The sequence below is a fragment of the Rhinoderma darwinii genome, chromosome 3 (genome assembly GCF_050947455.1).
Source record: "Rhinoderma darwinii isolate aRhiDar2 chromosome 3, aRhiDar2.hap1, whole genome shotgun sequence".
Classification (NCBI taxonomy): domain Eukaryota; kingdom Metazoa; phylum Chordata; class Amphibia; order Anura; family Rhinodermatidae; genus Rhinoderma; species Rhinoderma darwinii.
Window position 1 is genome coordinate 57,591,440 of NC_134689.1, and position 24,679 is coordinate 57,616,118.

General features: G+C 42.0%; 1 protein-coding gene across 1 annotated transcript in view; it reads left to right on the plus strand.

Moving 5' to 3' along the window:
• The window catches only part of LOC142748945 (A disintegrin and metalloproteinase with thrombospondin motifs 2-like), a 911,491-nt gene extending 887,631 nt beyond the window's left edge, over positions 1-23,860 (plus strand). The window contains exon 22 of the mRNA XM_075856370.1: positions 22,872-23,860. Within this exon, the coding sequence (XP_075712485.1) occupies positions 22,872-23,302 (431 nt within the window). The 3' untranslated portion in view covers positions 23,303-23,860. The remainder of the gene's footprint in view (positions 1-22,871) is intronic.
• Positions 23,861-24,679: the final 819 nt, after the last annotated feature.

Genomic DNA, 24,679 nt, shown 5'->3' on the forward strand with positions numbered 1-24,679 from the left:
CTTTTCCTCAGCCTATCACCCCCAGTCCAATGGGCAAGTTGAAAGGATCAACCAGATCATTGAGAATTATCTCCGCCACTTCATCTCTTCACAGCACGATAACTGGGTACAGCTTCTTCCATGGGCCGAGTTTTCATACAACAACCACACAAGTGAGTCCACCACCTCCACTCCGTTTCACATCATGTACAGTCAACATCCCAGAGTCCCTCTTCCTGTGTCGACTTCATCTCAAGTACCTGCTGCTGACTCTGCATATGGGGACTTCCTGCAAATCTGGCAACAGACCCGGTCCTCTATTTTGCTGGCGGTAGATCGCATGAAGCGAAAGGCGGATACTATGAGAAGAGAGCCGCCTCAGTATCTTCCAGGGACTAAAGTTTGGCTGTCCTCTCGGAACATTCGCTTGAGGGTGCCTTCATACAAGTTTGCTCCTAGGTTCCTTGGTCCTTTCGAGATCCTGCAACAGATCAACCCTGTCTCCTATAAGCTGCGGCGGCCTCCTACGCTCAGAATCCCTAACTCCTTCCATGTGTCCCTCCTGATACCAGTGGTCCTGAACCGCTACAGCAAGACTTCTAGTTCCACAGTTGCCCCCAGCGGTCCTTGTGATGTATTCGAGGTAAAAGAGATCCTGGACTGCAATAGGGTAGGAGGAAGGGCTTTTTATTTGGTGGACTGGAGAGGGTTTGGGAGCCAGAAGAGAACCTCAGCGCTCGTGCTCTTATTAAAAAATTCCTCTCTCGCTCTTGCCCCAAGAAGAGGGGGGATACTGTAGCGTCCATGGCTGCAGGCCGTTGGGTACACTCACCTCCCGACGCCCGCAGCCATGGATCCATGAGCGCTGGTCCCCGTCTCCCTCCTAGGAGACGCCAGCGCTCACTTCCGCTCCATTCGGCTGTGTCCAGTAGGGTGCGCGCGCACGCTCGCGCCCGGCCTTAAAGGGCCAGCGTGCGCAAATAGGAAAGCGTCGTCATCATCAACTGCCACGATTTCCTGGACTATAAGAAGGCCCCTGGCCTTCTAATCCTTGCCTGAGCGTTGTTAGTTTTCCCAGTCTGTCTTGCAAATGGTCCCTTAGTGTTTCCCGTTCCAACTGTTACCCGTGCCTTGTTACCCGTTCCTGTTTCCCGTGCTGTGCCTTAGTATCGAGTCGTGCCACATCCTGTGTCATCTCCAGAGGAATCCGCCACGTCCTGTGTCATCTGCCATGTCCGGAGGAATCCGCCACGTCCTTTGTCTTCTGCCACGCCCGGAGGAGTCCGCCACGTGTGGCGCAACTTGCGGCCCCTGTGTCTTCCGCCACATTTGGTGCCATCTGCTGCACCCATCTCATCTGTGCCAGAGCTGCGGCCACCATCTGGACTCTTCAGGTACCCTTGTGTGGGACATTGTATTTCTGGGGTGTCCTGTTGTTTGGCCAGCTGCCTCCCCACTGTGGCGGTACGGCCTAGTGGGTCCACTAACCCGATCCGTGACAACTTGTAAAACAGATAGTAATACCACACAAAATTGTTACTAATTAACATCAGCCATATGTCTACTTTAGATTGGCATTGTTTTTTGAACATCCTTTTATTTTTCTATGACATCACAAGGCTTAGAACTTTAGAAGCAATTTCTCACATTTTCAAGAAAATTTCAAGAGGCTATTTTTACAGGGACCAGTTCAGTTGTGAAGCGGATTTTAGGGCCTTATATATTAGAAACCCTCAATAAGTCACCCCATTTTAAAAACTTTAACCCTCAAAGTATTCAAAACAGCATTTAGAAAGTTTCTTAACCCTTTAGATGTTTCACAGGAATTAAGGCAAAGTAGATGTGAAATTGTCAAATTTCTTTTTTTTTTGCAGAAATTCATATTTCATCAATTTTTTTTGTAACACAGAAAGTTTTACCAGAGAAACGCAACTCAATATCTATTGCCCAGAATCTGCAGTTTTTATAAATACCCCACATGTGGCCCTAGTGTGATAATGGACTGGAGCACCGACCTCAGAAGCAAATGAGCACCTAGAGGATTTTGGGGCCTCCTTTTTATTAGAAAATATTTTAGGCACCATGTCAGGTTTGAAAGGCTCTTGCGGTGCCAAAACAGTAGAAATCCCCCAAAATTGACCCCATTTTGGAAACTATACACCTTGAGGAATTATCTAGGGGTATAGTGAGCATTTTGGCACCGCAGGTTTTTTGCAAAAATTATTGGAATTAGGCCGTGAAAATTAAATTCTACATTCTTTCAAAGAAAATGTCGGTTTAGCAAATTTTTTCTAATTTCCACAAGGACTAAAAGGAGAAAATGCACAACTACATTTGTAAAGCAATGTCTCCCGAGTAAAACAATAACCCATATGTGGTCATAAACGGCTGTTTGGACACACAGCAGGGCTTAGAAGGGAAAGAGCGCCATTTGGCTTTTGGAACTCAAATTTAGCAGGAATGGTTTGCGGAGGCCATGTCACATTTGCAAAGCCCCTAAGGGACCAAAACAGTGAAAACACCAAAAAAGTGACTTCATTTAGGAAACTGCACCCCTTGAGGAATCCATCTAGGGGTCTAGTGAGCATTTTGAACCCACAGGGGTTTCATAGATTTTATTAGAATTGGGCAGTGAAGATAAAAAAAAACACGTTTTTTTCCATAAGACGTAGCTTTAGCTCAAAATTTTTCATTTTCTCAACAAATAATAGAATAAAGGAATCCCAACATTTGTAAAGCAACTTCTCTGGAGTACGGCAATACCCCATTTTTGGTAATAAACTGCTGTTTGGGCACACGGCAAGGATCAAAAGAGAAGGAGCGCCATTTGGCTTTTGGAGCACAGATTTTGCTGGATTGGTTTCTTGACACCATGTCGCTTTCGCACAGCTCCTAAGGTACCAGTACAGTGGTAACTCCCCAAAAGTGACTCGATTCACGAAACTACACCCCTTGAGGAATTCATCTAGGGGTGTAGTAAGCATTTCGACCCCACAGGTGTTTCATAGATTTTCTTAGAATTGGGCAGTGAAAATAAAAAAAAAATCCTTTTTCTTCAATAAGACGTAGTTTTAGCTGAAAATGTTTCATTTTCTCAACAAATAAATGAAAAAAAGCACCCCAACACTTGTAAAAGCAACTTCTCTTGTGTACGGCAATACCACATATGTGGTCATAAACTGCTGTTTGGGCATAGAGTAGGGCTTAGAAGGGAAGGAGCAACATTTGGCTTTTGGAGTACAGATTTTGCTGGATTGGTTTCTGGGCGCTATGTCGCATTTGCAAAGTCCCTGTGGGACCAAAACAGTGGATCCCCCCCAGAAGTGACACCAGTTTGGAAACTAAACCCCTCAAGCTATTCACCTAGGGGTGTAGTGAGCATATTAACCCCACAGGTGATTGGCAGAAATTGGTGTGCACTCGATGTTGCAGAGTGAAAATGGGATTTTTTTTCCATAGATATGCCAATATGTGGTGCCGAGCTTGTGCCACCATAACAAGACAGCTCTCTAATTATTATGCTGTGTTTCCCGGTTTTAGAAACACCCTACGTGTGGCCCTAATCTGTTGCCTGGACATTCGACCAGGCTCAGGAGTGAAAGTGTACCATGTAAAATTAAAGGAACAGTGTCACCACAAAAAAATATTTCATGTCAGTTTTATGTTAGTGTTTTATTAAAAACGTTTTTATTTATTTGTGTGTTTGTGTGTTACTTTTTTCTATTTTTACACTTTTTCTTCCCTATGGGGGCTGCTATTTTTTTTTCCATTTCTGTATGTGTCGATGAACGACACATACAGACATGAAATACGGCAGCCACAGTCCCATAGGGACTGCGAACAGGGCCCGTCCCATCCACTTCTGTGTACGCCGTCTGTGTGGGAACGGTGCATGCGCCACTCCCACACAGTCCAATTTGAAATGCGCGCCGTCCGGCGCCATTTTCCTGTGGACCGGAAGTCACGGCCGGACAGTAAGATTACTACTTTCGGTCGCGGCTTCCGGACTTGTGCACTTGGACCAGCGGCAGCAGACGGAGCGGACGGGCCGGAGGGAGCCGCGGCGGCAGGAGCAGGTAAGAGATTTCTATGTATGTTCGTGTTTGTGTGTGTTTACTACTGTATGTAAACCTACTACACTGTGTGTTAGCGCAAAAAATGGCGACACACAGTGTAGGAAGTTAGACCGTTCAATCCCCTCATTTATCCCGGCACTAGCCAGGATAAAGGAGGGGGGGATTCTCAGAGCTCACTAGAGCGAGTGCTTTTTTCCCAATTTTGCAGCAAAAAGCAATGTGGTTGCTTTACCACATGCAATGCTGCAATTTTGGGAATAGCTCCATCTAGTGACCAGCACTGGGAAATATTATAAATTAAAATCTAATTTATAATATTTCCTGAGTCGTGAAAAAAATAAAAAAAATTTGAACAATGTTTAATCACCTACACACTAAATGTTTAATTAAAAAAAAACAAACATGTTTTGCTGGCAACACATTCCCTTTAAGGCCTAATTTGGCAATTTACAAAGTATTGGATCACAATTGCAGAGGCCCTGATGTGAACTAATAAAAGAAACTGCTGAGAAGTGACCCCATTTTGGAAACTGCACCCCTCAAGGCATTTATTAAGGGGTGTAGTGAACATTTTCACCCCACAGGCCTTTTCCATGAATGATTGCGCTGCAGAAAATTTAAATTTTTCCCTAGATATGCCATTTTAGTGGGAAATATGTCGTGCCCAGCTTATACCACTGGAGACACACACCCCAAAAATTGTTAAAAGGGTTCTCCCGAGTATGGCGATGCCATTTATGTGGAAGTAAACTGCTGTTTGGGCACACTGCAGGGTTCAGAAGGGAGGTAGCGCCATTTGGCTTTTGGAGCGTGGATTTTGCTTGGTTTTGTTTGGAGTCTTACTGGTGTTTCCGTTTATAATGTGGGGGTACATGTAAACCGGGCGGAGTATATAAGGGGCATAGTCAGGTGGTATAACAATGGGGTAAAAAAAAAACAATAAAATAATCCATAGATATTTGTTATGCTGTGACACAATCCTTTCTGCACAGGCCAGTGTTGCACTGATAATGTCCTTACTTATCCCCCTTTTGGTCCACACGGCATCTTTGCAGTTTGAGGAATTTTGCTGGGAAGTGTTGTTCTGGTATAATACGGGCACCCTCGCTTCCAGCAGATATGTTTGGGCCCTCCCCTTCCTGGTTCCCTAATTTTAGGGTCTTGATTAATCGTCTCTTGAAACAGAAGAAATGTTCCCCTCGGGTCGGCACAACTGCATATTTTTTCTTTCCTGACTTATTAAAGCCTTAACTAATTTTATTTTTTCATAGACGTAGTGGTATGAAGGCTGGTTTTTTTAGCGGGACGAGCTGTAGTTTTTATTGGTACCATTTTGGGGTACATACGACTTTTTGATCACTTGTTATCCTTTTTTTGGGGGGGCAAGGTGACCAAAAAACAGCAATTCTGGCATATGTTTTTAGTTCTTTGTATACAGCGTTCACCACGCGTTATAAATTACATGTTACCTTTATTCTGCGGGTCAGTCCGATTCCGGTGATACCTAATTTATAGGACTTTCTTATGTTTTACAACTTTTTGCACAATAAAATAACTTTTGTAAAGAGAATGGATTTTTTTCTGTCGCCAAGTTGTGAGAGCCATAACGGTTTTAATTTTTTCGTCGACGGAGCTGTATGAGGGCTTGTTTTTCGCGAGACGAGTTATAGTTTTTATAGGTTTCATTTTTGGGTACATGTAACTTTTTGATCACTTTTTATTTCAATTTTTGTAAGACAAAGTGAGCAAAAAATAGCAATTATGTCAGTATTTTTTAGTTTTTTTTTTAAGGCGTTCACTGTGCGGAATAAATAAGAAAATATTTTTATAGTTCAGGTCGTTACGGTCGCAGCGATACCAAATATGTATGGTTTTATTATTTTTTTCAATAATAAATGACTTATAAGGGAAAAAGGATGATTTGTGTTTTATTTTATTGCTTGAAACTTTTATAGTATTTTTGACAACTTTTTTTTACACTTTTTTTTTATACTATTCTTTAGTCCCACAATAGGACTTGAAGCTCCAACAGTTTGTTTGATGTTCTAATACATTGCACTACCTATGTAGTGCAATGTATTAGAACTGTCAGTTGTTCACTGACCGCAAGCCGATCAGGGGTTAATTGGTCGGATCGGAGGCTAGCTCCGGTCCTGCCCGATACCTCAGGGTGCCAGCTGTAACATACAGCTGTCACCCGGCGGTGATGTCGCTGGCTCAGCTCCTGAGCCAGCTCCATCTCTTTCACGTACAGTTACGTGGAATTGCGGGAAAACACCAGCTCCCATCACTTAACTGTACGTGAAATTGCGGGAAGGGGTTAATATTAAACTGAGAAATCTGTACTGATAGCCTGTTGCCACACATATCTTTTTTAATTATAAGTGGGCAGGTGAGCTGTATGTTGAGCTGTCTGGCATCTGTGCTCCTTGCTTCATCTACATAGCCTTTTTGACTAGTTTGACACTACTGTACAGTTTCTTATATTTGGTTTATTTGCGTTCCATCTATCCACTTCGGCCATCCATCTAGTCTATATATGAGGATTTTGAGACCTTTCAAAGTAGTGGCATTCACCATGTTTGCAAACTGTTGTTGTGCTACTAGTGGAGCTGAGCTAATTAGGAGGATCCTAAAAATTAACGGGATTTTATCTCTTTACCCATGACAAGTATGCACTGTGCCCATGGGATTAGGAGCGGGGCAACATGTGTAAAACACAGCCACAACCCCGTTCTAACGATGGAGATCAGTGTAACCTCTTAATTCCATTGCTTAACTCTTTATATGCTGGATCAGTGCTGATTGCAGCAAAAAAAAAAAAAGGGAGAAAAAGAGGGTGGGACACAGGGATGGTGAATATTTTTCCTGTTGTTAGGGCATATTTAGGTTCAGTATGTACTGACAACTGCCTGTGATTATGCAAAATTTGTGTCTAGTCATTTTTTTCTATCCATGGCACTAAAGGATTATAATTGATGCTTTGGCTGGCATAAAAGACTATACTGAATGGTCAATTTATTAAAGACAACTGCCCTTTCACGATTGGAGCTTTAAATTAGCAAGTTTTCTGTGGATCAGTTTCAGTGTGAAACCACATTAGAATGAAAAAGTCATTTGAATAAGGCATGGTCATCTGTGCTAGAATAGCTGGGTCTTATTTTTTTCTTTTCAAAACTGCCAACCTTGTGGTGTTTTCTCATGTAGCGGGGTTGACAGTAAACAGAGAACGGTGTGATTGAGGAAAAACATACAGAGAAAGGGATCCTGTGGATGTAAATAACTCATCTATGAAGTGTCAGGGGAGGATGTCAAGAATTGTTCTGATTAGCAGGCGGTGCACAATCATGCAAATTGACTGCCGAATACAACGCTAGTGCTCTAACATGTCCGAAAGCAAAACTCGTAGGCACAGATGGGCTATAACAGCATACAACCACTACGAGCAACATTGCTGTCTAAGGGAAACAGAAAGATAAGACTCCAGTGGACAAAAGAGTACAAAAATTGGATCACTGAGCAGTGGAAAATATTGCCTGGTCAGATGAATCCAGATGTCTCTTGCACCATGCTGATGGGAGGGTCAGAATTTGGCGCAAGTAGCATGAATTGATGATCTCTTCCTGTCAGGTGTCAATAGTTCAGGCTAGTGGAGGTGGAGTAATGATGTTGGGAATATTTTCTTTGGATCACCCTGGGTCCTCTGATTCCTGTGTATGAATGTTTGAACAGTAAGGCTTACTTAAGCATTTTGGCAGATCAAGTTCATCCCTTCATGGCAGCTGTTCACCCTATGACAGAATGTCACTTTAGCGGAAATTTTCATATGTTATCCTGTACGCATGGGTCAATATTCCTACACGACAATTTCAACACCTAGTGGAATATAGGTAATGATAAACTGCTGTGGTTCTGAAGGCCAAAGGAGGTCCAACGTGCTACTAGATGTGTTTCTCTAATAAAGTAATCATTAATTGTCTATAATAGAGAATGAAAAGCTAGTTTATTTTAAACCCTTGTTGGGGAAAGTTATTGGGCAGAGCAGTGTGTGTGTGATCTATATAGACAGACTATATAGCCAAAAGTACGTAGACACTCCTCCTAATTATTGAGTTCAGGAGTTCAACCACATCCATTGAAAACAGGTTCAAAAAAATCAAGCATCCAGCGATGCAATCTCCATAGATAAAGAGTCTGGGGTGCATAAAAATTGCCTATACTATATTGCAAAACTCACTACAGAGTTCCAAAGTGACTCTGGAAGGGTTATCAGCACCAGAACTGTATGTCAAACATCTGCACACAAGCCACATATTGGCTTGAGCGGTATAAAGCACACCACCACTGGACTTGAGCAGTGGATAAATGTTCTCTGGATGGATCACGCTTTACTATTTGGAACTCTGATGGATGAATCAGCCATGGGCGCGGCTGCCAGGAGAATGCTACCCTTCTGAATGCATAGGACAAGCTGTAAAATTTGGTAGAGGATTGATAATGGGATGGGTGGTTTTTTACGGTTTGGACTAGGCCCTATATTTCCAGTAAGTTAGAGTATGTTCCCACAAGACCATACACTGTTCAAAAGCACCCAGTATATCCGAACTAGAACACACAGGAAATGCTATCTGAAAAAAAACCGCACAGTTATAGGGCAGATTTTCAGCCAGAGTCACTGCTGCAGAAAACAGAGGTGAAAAAAAAAAGAGCCTATACTTACTTTCTCTAGCATTCCCATAGTGATGCGTCCCTCTTTTCTCCATGCAGCCCAGCCTCCTGTTATTACACTGCAGCAGTCACATGGGATAAAACGCCATCCCATGAGGCCAGGCTGCACAGAGAACAGAAAGGAAGGAAAGGAGCCAGGGTGGGTAAGTATAGACTTTTTCTTTAAATTGAAAAAAAAATTCTTATTTTTTCAGACTTGCAATTTTTGCAGTGGATTTGCAGCGTTCCGCCGCAAAAATCGTAACATTTAACTATTTGTTGCGGGTTTTACCTCCCCAGATTTTACCTCGTAGCATTGAGGATTGGGGATTCCACTCTAGGCGGAGCCCCTGACGTCACGGTCCATATATGGACAGTGACGTCAGGGGCTACTCCCTGAGCAGAATCCTCTGCCACAGTGTCGGAGATTCCGCTCCTAGCAATAACCCCTTATGTCACTGTCCATATATGGACAGTTGCATCAGGGGCTCCTGCTAGAGGGAATCCCCAGCCACAGCTTCGGCAATGCTGTAGCTGAGGATTCTGCTCAGGGAGTAGCCCCTGACGTCACTGTCCATATATGGACAGTGGCGTCAGGGGTTTCTCATGCAGGGAATCCTCGGCCACAGCGTCGGCAATGCTATGACCGGGGAGTCCGCACACAAAGTGAACCATAGTGGCGCTCTCTATGAGGGGAGCAATAGCACTATATACAGGGGGTTGGTCTATCTTCTGGGGGGGGGTCATGAGTGGCACTAAATTCCACTCCTGCTCCCTGGCCAGGTGGCAACAGCTGACAACACTGTGGCCGGACTGTGTAACCCCTGACGTTACTGTCCATATACAGACTGTGGTGTCGGAGGCTCCTCCTGGTGGGAATCCCCGGCCGGGGATTTCAAACACCTGACGTCCCTGTCCATATATGGACATTGTCGTCAGGGGCGCCATCAGGAGGGGCAATGGGTGGCACTATCTACAGAGGGCACTGTGGCATTATCTACAGATGGCACTGCTTCATTATATAAAGGGGGTGTGTGGCACTATATACAGAGAGCACTGTGGCATTATCTACAGGGGTACTGCATCATTATCTAAAGTGGGTTGTGTGGCACTATATACAGAGGGAATGGCAGCATTATCTAGAGGGGGGTGTGGCACTATATACAGAAGGCACTGTGGCATTATCTACACATTAAATTCACCTGTTTTTAAAAATTTGTCAAAAATGGAAACACGGACACAGAACGAATACAAAAAAGATGCAAAACAGCCGTCAAAAACGAACTGAAACGGACGTTTTTAACAACTGACACTCGGACCCTGTTATGTGAAAAGAAGCAACAGCAATCCCGGCATGGTGTGGTATGGGTAGGAGATATGGGGTGGGATTGGGTAGCTGTAAAGGTGCCAAAAACTATCTACTCCCTGAAGTTAGGGCTAGTGTTTGCCGTCTTTGCAGGTTCACAAGGCTGATTCGAAGATCTGACCTGGGGTGAGGTCAGTGGACAGCAGCTGCCTTCAGGGCTCTCCCTCTCGGCGCCGGCCTTGGTGCGGCACTAAATATTACAATGTGTGTGTCAGACTGCAGTGTAGCCGAGGCCGGAGCAGAGAAGGAGAGCCCTGACATGGTACACAACAAGTATCTATCATGTATCCATTCTATCACAAGCTATGCACTACTCTGATAAAATTGGCACATTATCAGACCCTAGACTACCTTTTTGGTGGACCATTGTGGTAAAAACTGATGTTTAATATGGATGATCGAAACTGATGACAACTGACCACAACTGATGACAACTGATGGTTCTGTAGTAAAAATTGTGAAAAAGCCTGATTTCAACTGATACATTTTTGCATTAATTTTTGCATCAGTTATAATCACTTGAGAGACTTGCAACTGATATATGTGAACGCACCCTAAGAAGTGTGAAGGCTGTTTTAGTTGCAAAATGGGGTCAAACAACATATTAAAGAGGTTCATGAAGAATAAGACGTCTTTTCAACTTTTTAAAAAAACAACTCCCTCCCTACAGTACAAACTGTCAGCATGTGACACTGCTGCGCAATATATGGATGCCTAGTACATTGCACGGAGAGTGAGACAGCAGCACTCAGGTCTGCAGGTGCAGCACGGATGGAGGAAGCTTTTTTTAAAACAAGTAATTAAAAAGCCTTCTTATCCTTTGTGAACCCCTTTAACGCTTATGGTTTTGGAATGTTATATTCAACAATCTCATATAGCGTGATGGTCAGGTGTCCACATAATTTTAGCCATATATGGTAGTATGATACTAATCGTTTCATACTATGTCCATACCTACCAACCATCCCAGATTCAGCGGGGCAATCCCGGATTATCCTTTGTGAACCCCTTTAACGCTTATGGTTTTGGAATGTTATATTCAACAGTCTCATATAGCGTGATGGTCAGGTGTCCACATACTTTTAGCCATATATGGTAGTATGATACTAATCATATAATACTATGTCCATACCTCCCAACCATCCCAGATTCAGTGGGGCAATCCCGGATTCCTGGCGGTTCCCCGCTGTCCTGGCCGGCCATGGTATGTCCCAGTGTCAACTGTATCTGCAGCAGATACAGTTGAACCCAATGCTGAAGCAACGAACCGTCTGCTCCCTGCACCAGCATTCACTGTGTAAAGCGGCTGTGAGCTGCTCGGTACAAACAGGCGCGATGCAGTGACATCATTGCACCTGTCTGGACTGAGACATCCATAGCACAGAGCAGAGGAATCTCCTCCACTCGTCGGAATCCCCACCACTCGTTTATTAGGCACTATGGGGCATTATATTGTATGGTGGTATCTAAGGGGGCACTTTACTGTATGGGGAAGCTAAGGGGGAATTATACTGTATGGGGAAGCAAAGGGGGAATTATATGGTATGAGGCAGCTATGGGAGCATTATACTGTATGGGGGCAGCTATGGGGCATTATACTTTATGGTGACAGCTAAAGGGGCATTAAACTTTATGGAGGCCGCTATGGGTGCATTATGCTGTATGGGGCAGCTGTGGGGTCATTGGCTTTATACTGTATTGGTGCATCTATGTAGGCCTTATACTGTATGTGGGCATCTGAGTTGGCTTTATATTGTATTGGTGTATATATGGGGGCATTATACTGTATGGTAGGCACTATGGGGCATTATACTGTATGGGGCAGCTATGGGGGCAGCTATAGGAGCGTTATACTGTGTGGGGAGTTCTATGGGGGCATTATACTGTGGGGAGGCACTATGGGAGCATGATACTGTGTGGGCTGAACCTGGTGTTACATTGTTACATAGTTAGTACGGTTGAAAAAAGACATATGTTCATCAAGTTCAACCAAGGGATGGGAAAAAGGGAAGGTATGAAACGAATATTCTACAAATTTACATAGGAGCTGATATTTTTTCGATCTAGGAAATTATCTAAGCCTTTTTTAAAGCCATCTACTGATCCTGTTGTGACCAGCGCCTGCTGTAGTCTATTCCACAAATTCACAGTTCTCGCAGTAAAGAAGGCTTGTCGTCTCTGGTGATTGAACCTTTTTTTGAACCAGATGGAGGGAGAGTCTCCTTGTCTTTTGAGGGGGTTTTTACATGGAAACGTTTTTCACTATATTTCTTGTATGGGCCATTCATATGTTTATATACGTTAATCATGTCCCCCCTTAATCGTCTCTTTTCAAGGCTAAATAGGTTTAATTCTTTTAATCTTTCCTCATAATTTAAATTCTCTATGCCCCTTATTAGTTTAGTTGCTCTTTGTAGTTTTTCCAGCTCCAGGGCATCCTATTTATGAACTGAAGTCTAGAACTGGAAGCCACAGTAATGCTTTGTAAAGTGGTAATATTATATCCCTGTCCAGCGAGTCCATGCCTCTTTTAATACACGACCATATCTTGCTGGCCTTTGAAGCAGCTGATTGACTTTACATGTTGTTATTTAGTCTATGATCTGCAAGTACACCCAGATCCTTCTCAACAAGTGACTCTCCCAGTTTAGCTCCCTCCAGGACTATGATGCATGCAGATCATTAGTACCCAAATGCATAGCTTTACATTTATCTACATTAAACCTCATTTGCCAAGTGGATGCCCAAACACTAAGTGTGTCTAAATCGGCTTGTAATTTATGAACATCTTCTATAGACTGAAGATACTACATAGCTTGGTGTAATCTGCAAAAATAGAAACAGTGCTATTAATCCCATCATCTATTTCATTAATAAATAATTTGAATAATAGTGGTCCCAGTCAGGGGCGTAACTAGGAAAGACTGGGCCCCATAACAAACTTTTGACTGGGGCCCCCCTCCCCTAGGTGTCACACAACCCCCCCCTTGTAGATAGTGCCTTTTTTACAGCCCTCCCCTGTAGATAACGCCATACAGCCCCCCCTCTGTAGATAGCGCCATACTTCCCCCTGTAGAGAACGCCATACAGCCCCCTGTAGATAACGCCATACAGCCCCCCTGCAGAGAACGCCATACAGACCCCCCTGTAGAGAACGCCATACAGCCCCCCCTGTAGGGAACGCCATACAGCCCCCCTGTAGAGAACGCCATACAGCCCCCCCCCCCGGTAGGGAACGCCATACAGCCACCCCCCCCTGTAGGGAACACCATACAGCGTCCCCCCTCCCAAAAAAATGCGACCTACAGTGTGTCCTACAAAAGACATGTATCCCCTCTCCACAGGATCTCCACAGGACAGGATAGGGGATACATGTGTGATCGCTGGCAGCGATAGGGAGAACGGGGGACTGAAAGTCCCCTGAAGTTCTCCATGACTCACCTCTGACTTCCGGCGTCTGCGCAGCTCAATAAAAATGAAAGGAGCGCTGGTTACGCATGCGCACAAGCACGACCGGCGCTCCATTCATTTCTACGGAGCTGCCGACACAGACCCCGGAAGTCCGAGGTTTGTGATGGAGAACTTCAGGGGACTTTCGGTCCCCCGTTCTCCCTATCAATGCCAGCGATCACACATGTATCCCCTATCCTGTCCTGTGGAGATCCTGTGGAGAGGGGATACATGTCCTATGTATATCCTGTGGAGAGGGGATAAATGTCCTGTGGAGAGGGGATACATGTCCTGTGGAGATCCTGTGGAGAGGGGATACATGTCCGGTGGACAGGGGATACATGTCCTGTGGAGAGGGGATACATGTCCTGTGGAGAGGGGATACATGTCCTGTGGAGATCCTGGAGAGGGGATACATGTCCTGTGGAGATCCTGTGGAGAGGGGATACATGTCCTGTGGAGAGGGGATACATGTCCTGTGGAGATCCTGTGCAGAGGGGATACATGTCCTGTGGAGAGGGGATGCATGTCCTGTGGAGAGGGGGATACATGTCCTGTGGAGAGGGGATACATGTCTTTTGCTCTATTTTACGCCTTCAGGACCAGACACCGTTTAGCCCTTTTTAGCACGTGTTCGTTAAATGGCTATAACTTTTTTATTTGTTGGGCTAACGACGTGATTTTTGCGACGTTTTTTCCGTAGACAATGCAGGTTTCATTTTTTATCGTTTTTATACACACTTTTTTTGCTATTTTAGAATTGTTATTCATAAAGTTTGAAAATAATAGTAAAAAAATAAGCTTTTTTAAGTTTCAGCTATTTTTTTTGGTAATAACATAGTTTTACCCTAAAATAGACCTTTTATTTGTGATCGTCATTGTCTACCGTAAATTTTTATATATTACATGTCTATATTAGCGTAATTGGGTCAGCACTAGCGTTACAACGATTGGCAGGGGGGGGACGTTTTTTTTTGGGGTGGGTATTTATTATTTACATTTTTTTTGCACTTTACTTTATTATTTTTTTATTACTATGGTCTGTTCCTTAAAGGTCAAAAAAGACCTTTGGGGAACCTTATATTTTTTTTTTCTTTCTTTTACACCATGTTTTTCCACTGTAACTGGAGCTGCACAGCAGCCCCAGTTACAGGGGAAATCAGCCCTCTCATAGTGACGATTGTCACTAATAGGGCTGTGCTGGGTCTAGTAAGACCCAGCAGCAGTCTACCACTAACGGCACCCGGCGATCATGTGACGAGTCACATGATCACCGGCAGGAATAGAGACAGCGCCGCTGCTGCTGTCTCTATTCCTGTACACAGCGCGCATTGAGCGCTGTGTACAAGTGATCAGAGTAGACAGAAGCAGCGAAAGCTGCTTCTATCCTCTCCTCAGGGTCCCCGGCAGTCACTGACAGCCGGAGACCCGACATTCAGCTGCCCGATCGCGCGGGCAGCAAGTTAAAACCCGAGCCGTAGAAAGTCTATGGCTCGGGTTTTAAGGACCCTGACCGCTGGCCGTAAAAATACAGCCAGCGGTCGGGAACCAGTAAATGGCAGAGCGGGGAGATACGGTCTTTGAGCCAATCTTAAATCCAATTACAAACTATACTTTCTAAACCTATAGACCTTAATTCAGGATTGCCAACCTCCACTTCAGTAATTTCTGGACAACTAAGCTAAAAATCACAGACAGACCTAAATTTTTACGGACACATTGCGAAATCAGGAGATAGTGATAAACCTGATGTATCCCCATCATCCCTGTATATAACCATATAACCCCATCATCCCTGTATATAGCCCCCATCATTCCTATATATAGCTCCCACCATTCCTCTATATCACCCCCATCATTCCCCTATATCACCCCCATCATCCCTGTATATTACCGCCATCATCCCTGTATATAACCATCATCATTCCTGCATATAGCCCCATCATTTCTGTATATGGCCCCCATCATTCCTGTATATAACCCCCATCATCCCTGTATATAAACCCAATCATTGCTGTATATAACCACAATCATCCATGTATATAGACCCCGTTTTATACAGGGATGATGGCAGTTATATACAGGGATGATGGGAGTTATATACAGGTATGATGGGGGTTATTGAAAAAAGAAAAAAAGAAAAAGATCCAGAAATATAGCTAAGCACTCTTGGGTTCAATAAGAATAAATAATTATTTTATTTTTTGAATCCAGATAATACCGGTAAAGTTAAATTTATACATGAATACACAAAAAACAATTTAAAAAGAGAATTCTCCTGGCCAGGAAAAAGAACATACAATAAACCTTCAAAACAACAGTGATATTGCCTGATGGATATATAGCATGATGTATATGTGTTACACGATTTTACAAAGAGATTTCCAAATGGAAAACCGCTGGACTGTGTTCACACCTGCGGTTTCCAAACATATGTGTAATTTGTATCACAATATTGCCAAAGTACCTATTTGAAGTAGCTGGTAATGATATTAATAACGAAATTTTCTTCATATGCATGTAATATGACTTGACTCTCAAAATAGAAAAATAGCCTCACGAATTAAAGAAATGTGGTTATAAGCGTGCTTTTTTCTCTCATCAAGTGGATCAATAATTCCAATTCAAATCTAATGGTGATAGGAAGTCTTTTCACAGACCCTTGGGTCAATGTATAGCCCTCAAGCAGTTGGACTTTGAAGTAAGATATGAGCTTATATGGGTTTTTACCTTCACCTCCGACATCCAGTAAGTGCCGGGAAGACCATGCAGGGAGGTAGTTAACTCCGGTGTAAGGAATGGCAGATCTCCTCAAAAGGGAAGTTCGCCTGTGTGGCCACACATTTGGTTTCAAAGCATCCACATCTCCACCATTGCTTCCCTTGGCGCTTTCCTCTATTGATCCATGCAGGCAACAACCGCTGTACTCACGGAGGTAGGGGCCCAGCAATGCAGGATCGCACACTGATATTTCAGGTGAATTGAAGGCACTCCAAGAGGAACGGACCCAACTGGACAAGATCGCACGCCGGCAGCCAGGTAGGTAAAAATTCCAACGTATGTTCCTTTCCACGTGTGATCTTCAACACTGGACAGGTATTCTCTGGGCAGGGTTTGGACGTCACTACCCGCCCCGTTGATTAGAACAGCTGACGCGTTTCATCCCTGAACGGGATTTCTTCAGAGCAGTTTGACAAGTGCTGCCAAACACACTATATTTATAGTGTCCCAAATTCATTCATTGGTTCCATAATAAAAAACATAATGTTTCACACGAAGATATTATGGATATTATATATTTGAATCTTACATGAGATGCCGCAATGATATATATCTCTCAATTTAAATAGCAGGCAAAAATATTTTTATATTCAAACAGACAATTAAAATATCCAGAAAATCAAATTCATAAATATATTCAGTATTTATCCGGGGGAGGGCAATCAGTGGTGTGTCTCTACTTGGTCAAAATAAGACCAATAGTTGAATTTTACATAGTAATACAATTACTGCCTGAATTTTATTATTAATATTAATTCTTCCGTAAATACGGATAACTACTACTATCTAGACTTTGTAGTGGATTTATGGAGGAACAAGTTTTTCTTCAATAAGGGATCCCCCCTTATATCATTTTGACACAAGATGAAATCTGTTCAATTCTTTTAATATATATTATATGGGATATATCCAACCATACACATAAGCATATGAAATACAGATAATACTTCAGGGGAGGCAGGGAAGGAGAACCACTACCTGTTAAGGCATCAGGACCCGGGTCCCCACCACCCCCAAAGCAGAATCGATCTCAATACAATCAATATTAGTTTGATAATTTTACTACTGGATTACATCATATTAGACATATGCGTATATAAGAATATGGTAAATAATAGGAGCCATCGTGAAATTCCAAGGGGGGGCAGGAATGGGGATCCAGTGTCAATAGAACAATAGATCCCCAATTCCCACCACCCATAGAGAGCTAGATTCAACTCCCATCAATATAGAAGATTGCAGAAATCGAAAATTATGTTCAAGAGGATCCCATGGCCGTTCCATGAATCTGACGATAGAATTTGCCATCAAAAGAGAAGCAGTTATAATTCAAAACGAATTCCAACATTTCAATAATAAATTCATTTTGATGGGCCCAGTCTCCTCCTCTCCTCTCCAGAAAATGTGCAGCCGCTTTAAGGCCAACATCATGTGGGATGGAGGTATACAATGACTCCACATCCAATCCCACCAGGATGAAGTCTTCCTCAAGATTCAAATTGTCAATTTTATTTAGAAGATCCCCCGTATCCAATACAAAAGATGGAAGTGTACGGACAAAAGATTTCAATTTTTCGTCTATGTATTTACCAAGATGATCTGTTGGGCCATCACACCCCGAAATGATGGGTCTACCCGGGGGTGTGTTCCTATTTTTGTGCACCTTAGGAAGCACATATATCGTGGGCATACGGGGTTCTCTTACCTCTAAAAATTGAAACTCATTTTTGTTAATTAGGCCCTCATCCAATGCAAAAGTCAATTTTCTATTTAGGGTTCCCATTAGATTTATCAATTATTCCAAGATAGAAGGGGAGGTGATCTCAACCGAATACTCCTCCAGAAGGAAACTATGTGGATTTATACACTAAGAACTTTGAATCCCAGGGGACTAAATAATGAAATTAAATTTAATATGTTTCTTTGAACAGTTGGGGGCTAAGAGACTGTCCTATATTTTCCCTCAACTCTCAGTTTTTTCGAGTTAGCCAGTGTTGGATATAAACAATCTCTGATATAAGAATGTTAGATTAAAGAATGGGACCTTTATTATGTCATCCCTGGAGAATGATTTAGGAAAATTGGTTGTGAAACTTTTGGATTTAATATACATATTCTCTGGTTTTTATTTTTGGAAACCTGATAGTAAAATCCTAATATGCCTTTTATCTGGATACCATATTTTCCATATAACTATAATCTGTTTTCAGTGGTATGATTATGAGTAATTTTATTCCCAATATGGAATGATCAATCAATTGAATAAATAATATCAAATGAATGAACATAATTTTCGATTTCTGCAATCTTCTATATTGATGGGAGTTGAATCTAGCTCTCTATGGGTGGTGGGAATTGGGGATCTATTGTTCTATTGACACTGGATCCCCATTCCTGCCCCCCCTTGGAATTTCACGATGGCTCCTATTATTTACCATATTCTTATATACGCATATGTCTAATATGATGTAATCCAGTAGTAAAATTATCAAACTAATATTGATTGTATTGAGATCGATTCTGCTTTGGGGGTGGTGGGGACCCGGGTCCTGATGCCTTAACAGGTAGTGGTTCTCCTTCCCTGCCTCCCCTGAAGTATTATCTGTATTTCATATGCTTATGTGTATGGTTGGATATATCCCATATAATATATATTAAAAGAATTGAACAGATTTCATCTTGTGTCAAAATGATATAAGGGGGGATCCCTTATTGAAGAAAAACTTGTTCCTCCATAAATCCACTACAAAGTCTAGATAGTAGTAGTTATCCGTATTTACGGAAGAATTAATATTAATAATAAAATTCAGGCAGTAATTGTATTACTATGTAAAATTCAACTATTGGTCTTATTTTGACCAAGTAGAGACACACCACTGATTGCCCTCCCCCGGATAAATACTGAATATATTTATGAATTTGATTTTCTGGATATTTTAATTGTCTGTTTGAATATAAAAATATTTTTGCCTGCTATTTAAATTGAGAGATATATATCATTGCGGCATCTCATGTAAGATTCAAATATATAATATCCATAATATCTTCGTGTGAAACATTATGTTTTTTATTATGGAACCAATGAATGAATTTGGGACACTATAAATATAGTGTGTTTGGCAGCACTTGTCAAACTGCTCTGAAGAAATCCCGTTCAGGGATGAAACGCGTCAGCTGTTCTAATCAACGGGGCGGGTAGTGACGTCCAAACCCTGCCCAGAGAATACCTGTCCAGTGTTGAAGATCACACGTGGAAAGGAACATACGTTGGAATTTTTACCTACCTGGCTGCCGGCGTGCGATCTTGTCCAGTTGGGTCCGTTCCTCTTGGAGTGCCTTCAATTCACCTGAAATATCAGTGTGCGATCCTGCATTGCTGGGCCCCTACCTCCGTGAGTACAGCGGTTGTTGCCTGCATGGATCAATAGAGGAAAGCGCCAAGGGAAGCAATGGTGGAGATGTGGATGCTTTGAAACCAAATGTGTGGCCACACAGGCGAACTTCCCTTTTGAGGAGATCTGCCATTCCTTACACCGGAGTTAACTACCTCCCTGCATGGTCTTCCCGGCACTTACTGGATGTCGGAGGTGAAGGTAAAAACCCATATAAGCTCATATCTTACTTCAAAGTCCAACTGCTTGAGGGCTATACATTGACCCAAGGGTCTGTGAAAAGACTTCCTATCACCATTAGATTTGAATTGGAATTATTGATCCACTTGATGAGAGAAAAAAGCACGCTTATAACCACATTTCTTTAATTCGTGAGGCTATTTTTCTATTTTGAGAGTCAAGTCATATTACATGCATATGAAGAAAATTTCGTTATTAATATCATTACCAGCTACTTCAAATAGGTACTTTGGCAATATTGTGATACAAATTACACATATGTTTGGAAACCGCAGGTGTGAACACAGTCCAGCGGTTTTCCATTTGGAAATCTCTTTGTAAAATCGTGTAACACATATACATCATGCTATATATCCATCAGGCAATATCACTGTTGTTTTGAAGGTTTATTGTATGTTCTTTTTCCTGGCCAGGAGAATTCTCTTTTTAAATTGTTTTTTGTGTATTCATGTATAAATTTAACTTTACCGGTATTATCTGGATTCAAAAAATAAAATAATTATTTATTCTTATTGAACCCAAGAGTGCTTAGCTATATTTCTGGATCTTTTTCTTTTTTTCTTTTTTCATTAACCTATATCAGGAATGGCACCGTGCTATATTATATTGCAACTTTGGGTTCGTTAGGTATGGTTTGCAATAACCACATCTTTTTTTCTTTATATATGATGGGGGTTATATACAAGAATAATAGGGGTTATATACAGGAATGATGGGGGTTATATACAGGAATGATGGGGGCTATATACAGGAATGATGGGGGCTATATACAGAGATGATGGGGGTTATATACAGGAATGATGGGGGTTATATATAGGAATGATCGGTGGCTGGTATATACAGGGACGATGGGAGTTATATACCGGAATGAAGGGGGTTATATACAGGAATAATAGGGGTTATATACAGGAAGGATGGGGGGGGGGTTATATACAGGTATGATGGGGTTATATACAGGGACAATGGGAGTTATATACAGGGTTGATAGGATGGGGGTGTATTTAACCCACATCATCCCTGTATATAACCCCATCATCCCTCTATATAACCGCCATTATCTCTCTATATAACTGCATCATCCCTGTATATAACCCAATTATCCCTGTATATAACCGCATCATCCCTGTATATCAACCCCATCATCCCCTTAGATTGCCGCCATCATCCCCGTAGATCACCGCCATCATCCCCGTATATAACCCTATCATCCATGTATATAACCCCCATCATCCCTGTATATAACACCAATCATTGCTGTATATAACCACAATCATCCATGTATATAGACCCCGTTATATACAGGGATGATGGCAGTTATATACAGGAATGATGTATAAACCCTCATCATTTCTGTATATAGCCCCATCACCCCTGTATATAACCCCATCAACCTTATATACAGGGACGATGGGGGTAATATACAGGGATGATGGGGGTTATGTACAGGAATGATGGGGTTATATACAGGAATGATGGGGGTTAAATACAGGGATGATGGGAGTTATATACAGGGTTGATGGGGGTTATATACAGGGACCCCCGTCATCCTTGTATACATCCCCCATCCACATATATTACCCCTTCATTCCAGTATATAACCCCCATAATACGTGTATTTAACCCCCCCCCCAGCATCCCTGTATATTACCTCCATCATCCGTGGGCACTGTCCATTGCCGTAGCGTGCAGGCATTGAGGACGCAGGATGCTGTGGACCAATAGGATGCCAGACAGCGGAATCTGAAAATATGCAGAGGGCAGAGTACGGTCTTAGCGGTGGTGGGAGTGGAGTCTGCACTCTGCCTTCTATCGTAGTGGCGTCACTTACTTTCTTGTTTGCACAGCAAATATAAGTTTTGCGCATGCGCAGTGCAAACTTTCAGGGAGAAAAAATGAATTCACGGACGATGTTCTTTTCTGCCGAACACTACGGACGGCAGAAAAAAAATTTTTTTGCGGAATTTACGAACGGTTGGCAACACTGCCTTAGTTTACTCATTAGGTGTCTATGAGGGACAGTGTTGAATGCCTTTGCAAACTCCAAAAACACTATCCACGTTGGCGGGGTTAGAAGCATGGCTTAACGGGATTATCAGGTTGTCCCTCTTTGTGATACTTGAAAGTTGGGAGGTATGTTTGTCTTTCATACTACTCCTTTCTAGAGAGGAGAGGTTCACACAGACAATTACTGTAAGTCTATATTTACACAAGACTTTTTTTTTTGTGCTGACATGCTGTGAATTTATAACCTTAGTCTAGAAAGAGTATGTTGGCGCTATATAATACGTTTACAATTATTATTTAAAAATGGAAACTGGACAGCTCCTGTAAAACCTACATAGAAAGATTATTTTTGGCAAATGTGCCAAACCTGGTTAACCTGCACTCTTTTCGACTTAAATTATGATTTTCTTCTCCATTCATGACTAATGCTAAACTAAGGCTTTTACTGGTTGCATATTACCAGAATGCAATGCATTGTGGGAGCATTTAGATGACCGATTTGCAGTTTGACCTAAGCTGTTAGGTGACATGCCTAATGATCTAGCTGAACCCTGCTGAGCACTGTATATGAGTCGAGAAAAATACATGAAATAACCTAGAATCTATCCTAGAACAGTAATCTCACATATTTGTAAAATTACTTATTTTGATTTGTTTTACTGTAAAATGTTATTGGATTACTCATTAAACCATACGTCCTGTCAAAAATGACTATCCACAAAGAAGTTTAATATAGGTTCTATCTAGAATCTGTCAATAAATATCAATCGGCAATTGTCTGTATACTGTACATATGTTGATAGACAAGTGCGATAAGCTTGCTAATTTTTTTTAGATTATTAAATCATAATTATTTTATTTTTTTCTCCCTTTTAGAAGAAAATTGCCTTGGGGATAAATCAGTTTTCTGTCGTTTGGAAGTGCTGGCTCGGTATTGTTCAATGCGTGGATATAGCAGACTGTGCTGTAAAGCCTGCAATTCATCTCAAAATTCAAGTAACAATAATGTAAGAAATAATAGTATTGAAACTCCTTCACAAGCAAATCCAACTCTTCAAAGCGTCATCCCATCTACCATGTCATACACCCCTGTTTATAGTACACAGATGTCGACTAGAAATGGAACGGACAATCTGCAAGACACCAACAGAGTAGATGTGCTCTTCAAAACCAATAGGCTTGACAATGAAGTCCCCCCTCCTAATCTCCTACCGCGCATAAGGTCCATGTATGAAAAGACAAAAAACCAGAGAATTCAACAACTGATTGCAGAAAAATTACAAGAGGCTAAGAAGAAGCTGCATTAACCTTAAGAGCATTTTATAAGAAAATGGAACCACACGAGGCCCGCAGACTGTCCAAGGCATTTCTGACATTACCACTTTATGCAGTTGCAGTGAATTGCTAGGTAACGTTTTCAGGAGATAGTTTGGCATTTCCTCAGCTATATTCGTAACAAACGTACAGTGATCTTCAAGGATAACATTGTTTACAGATGCTTCTGGTGCTGTTTTTCTATTCAGTTTGTCTACATTTACTACAATAATAGTATTGTCACATGTTCATGCAAAAGTGTAAATCATAACTTCTACTATGTTTAACAATATACAAATAGAACGTTTTGCAATAGAATCAGTCTATGTGCTGCTCTTATTTTCTCATACTGGATGTATTTTACTCTTCACATTGATCACTGAAACATTATTTCCTAGCAATCATGTAAATGTTCTCACCATTAAAGGGAATTTCTCATCACAAACTCCTCCTTTAATCTGAGAGCTGCCACTGATTTTACCAGGGAAAGATGACACCATTACAGGCAAAATGTAGTACTACATGCGGCCATTTAAATATATGTCCCTTATAGGGCATATGGATAAATAATATGCCATATGGAAAGGGGTTGTCAAGATTACAGAGCTCCTTTAATTTGTATCATGCTTCTATGAATGTCAGATCAGCTTTGTTTAAAAAGAAATGTAATTAAATCCTTTTCTATTACCATCAAACCTAGTTGTGTTCTGCTATTTATTGATTCACTTATCTGGATCAATAAATGCGCTTAAAATAGAAGACGCAGCACATAAATTCAATCACAGAATAGTACAATGCAATATGAGAGACTATTGTGGTAGATTCTCAGCATGGTTAGGATAGTACATATACTAATGAGAACCTTGTCTGTGTCTATAGGCCATTGTTCATGGACCTATGATCGGGAAAGTGAACGTTCATGTGAACATTTGTTTCCGATCGTTGACCTATGTAAACACGGCAACGATAAGGTGATGAACGAGCAAACACTCAATCATTGGCTAATCGGATCTTTTATGCATCCAGTAAAATGGTCGCAAGTCGGCAGCACATGTCTCTGTGTAAACAGGGAGATGTGCTACCGTCATGATCTTTCGTTTGCCCCAAACATACCGATTATTGCTTCTTGCGACTGACACAAACTAGCACCGATCGTGCTAGATTGTCGATCAGTGCTCATTTTCGCGGCCAGTATTTGGCCGTCTTAAAGGACATTAGTGCCAAACAAACATTTCATTCATTTGTATAAGATACAAATGGATGCACAAATACATCAGTGCTGTTTGTATCTGTTCTTTTAGGGTTCACACGACCATGTTACGTCCGTACACACTGCAGGGACCCCGGCTCCTAGCATCATAGTTATGCCC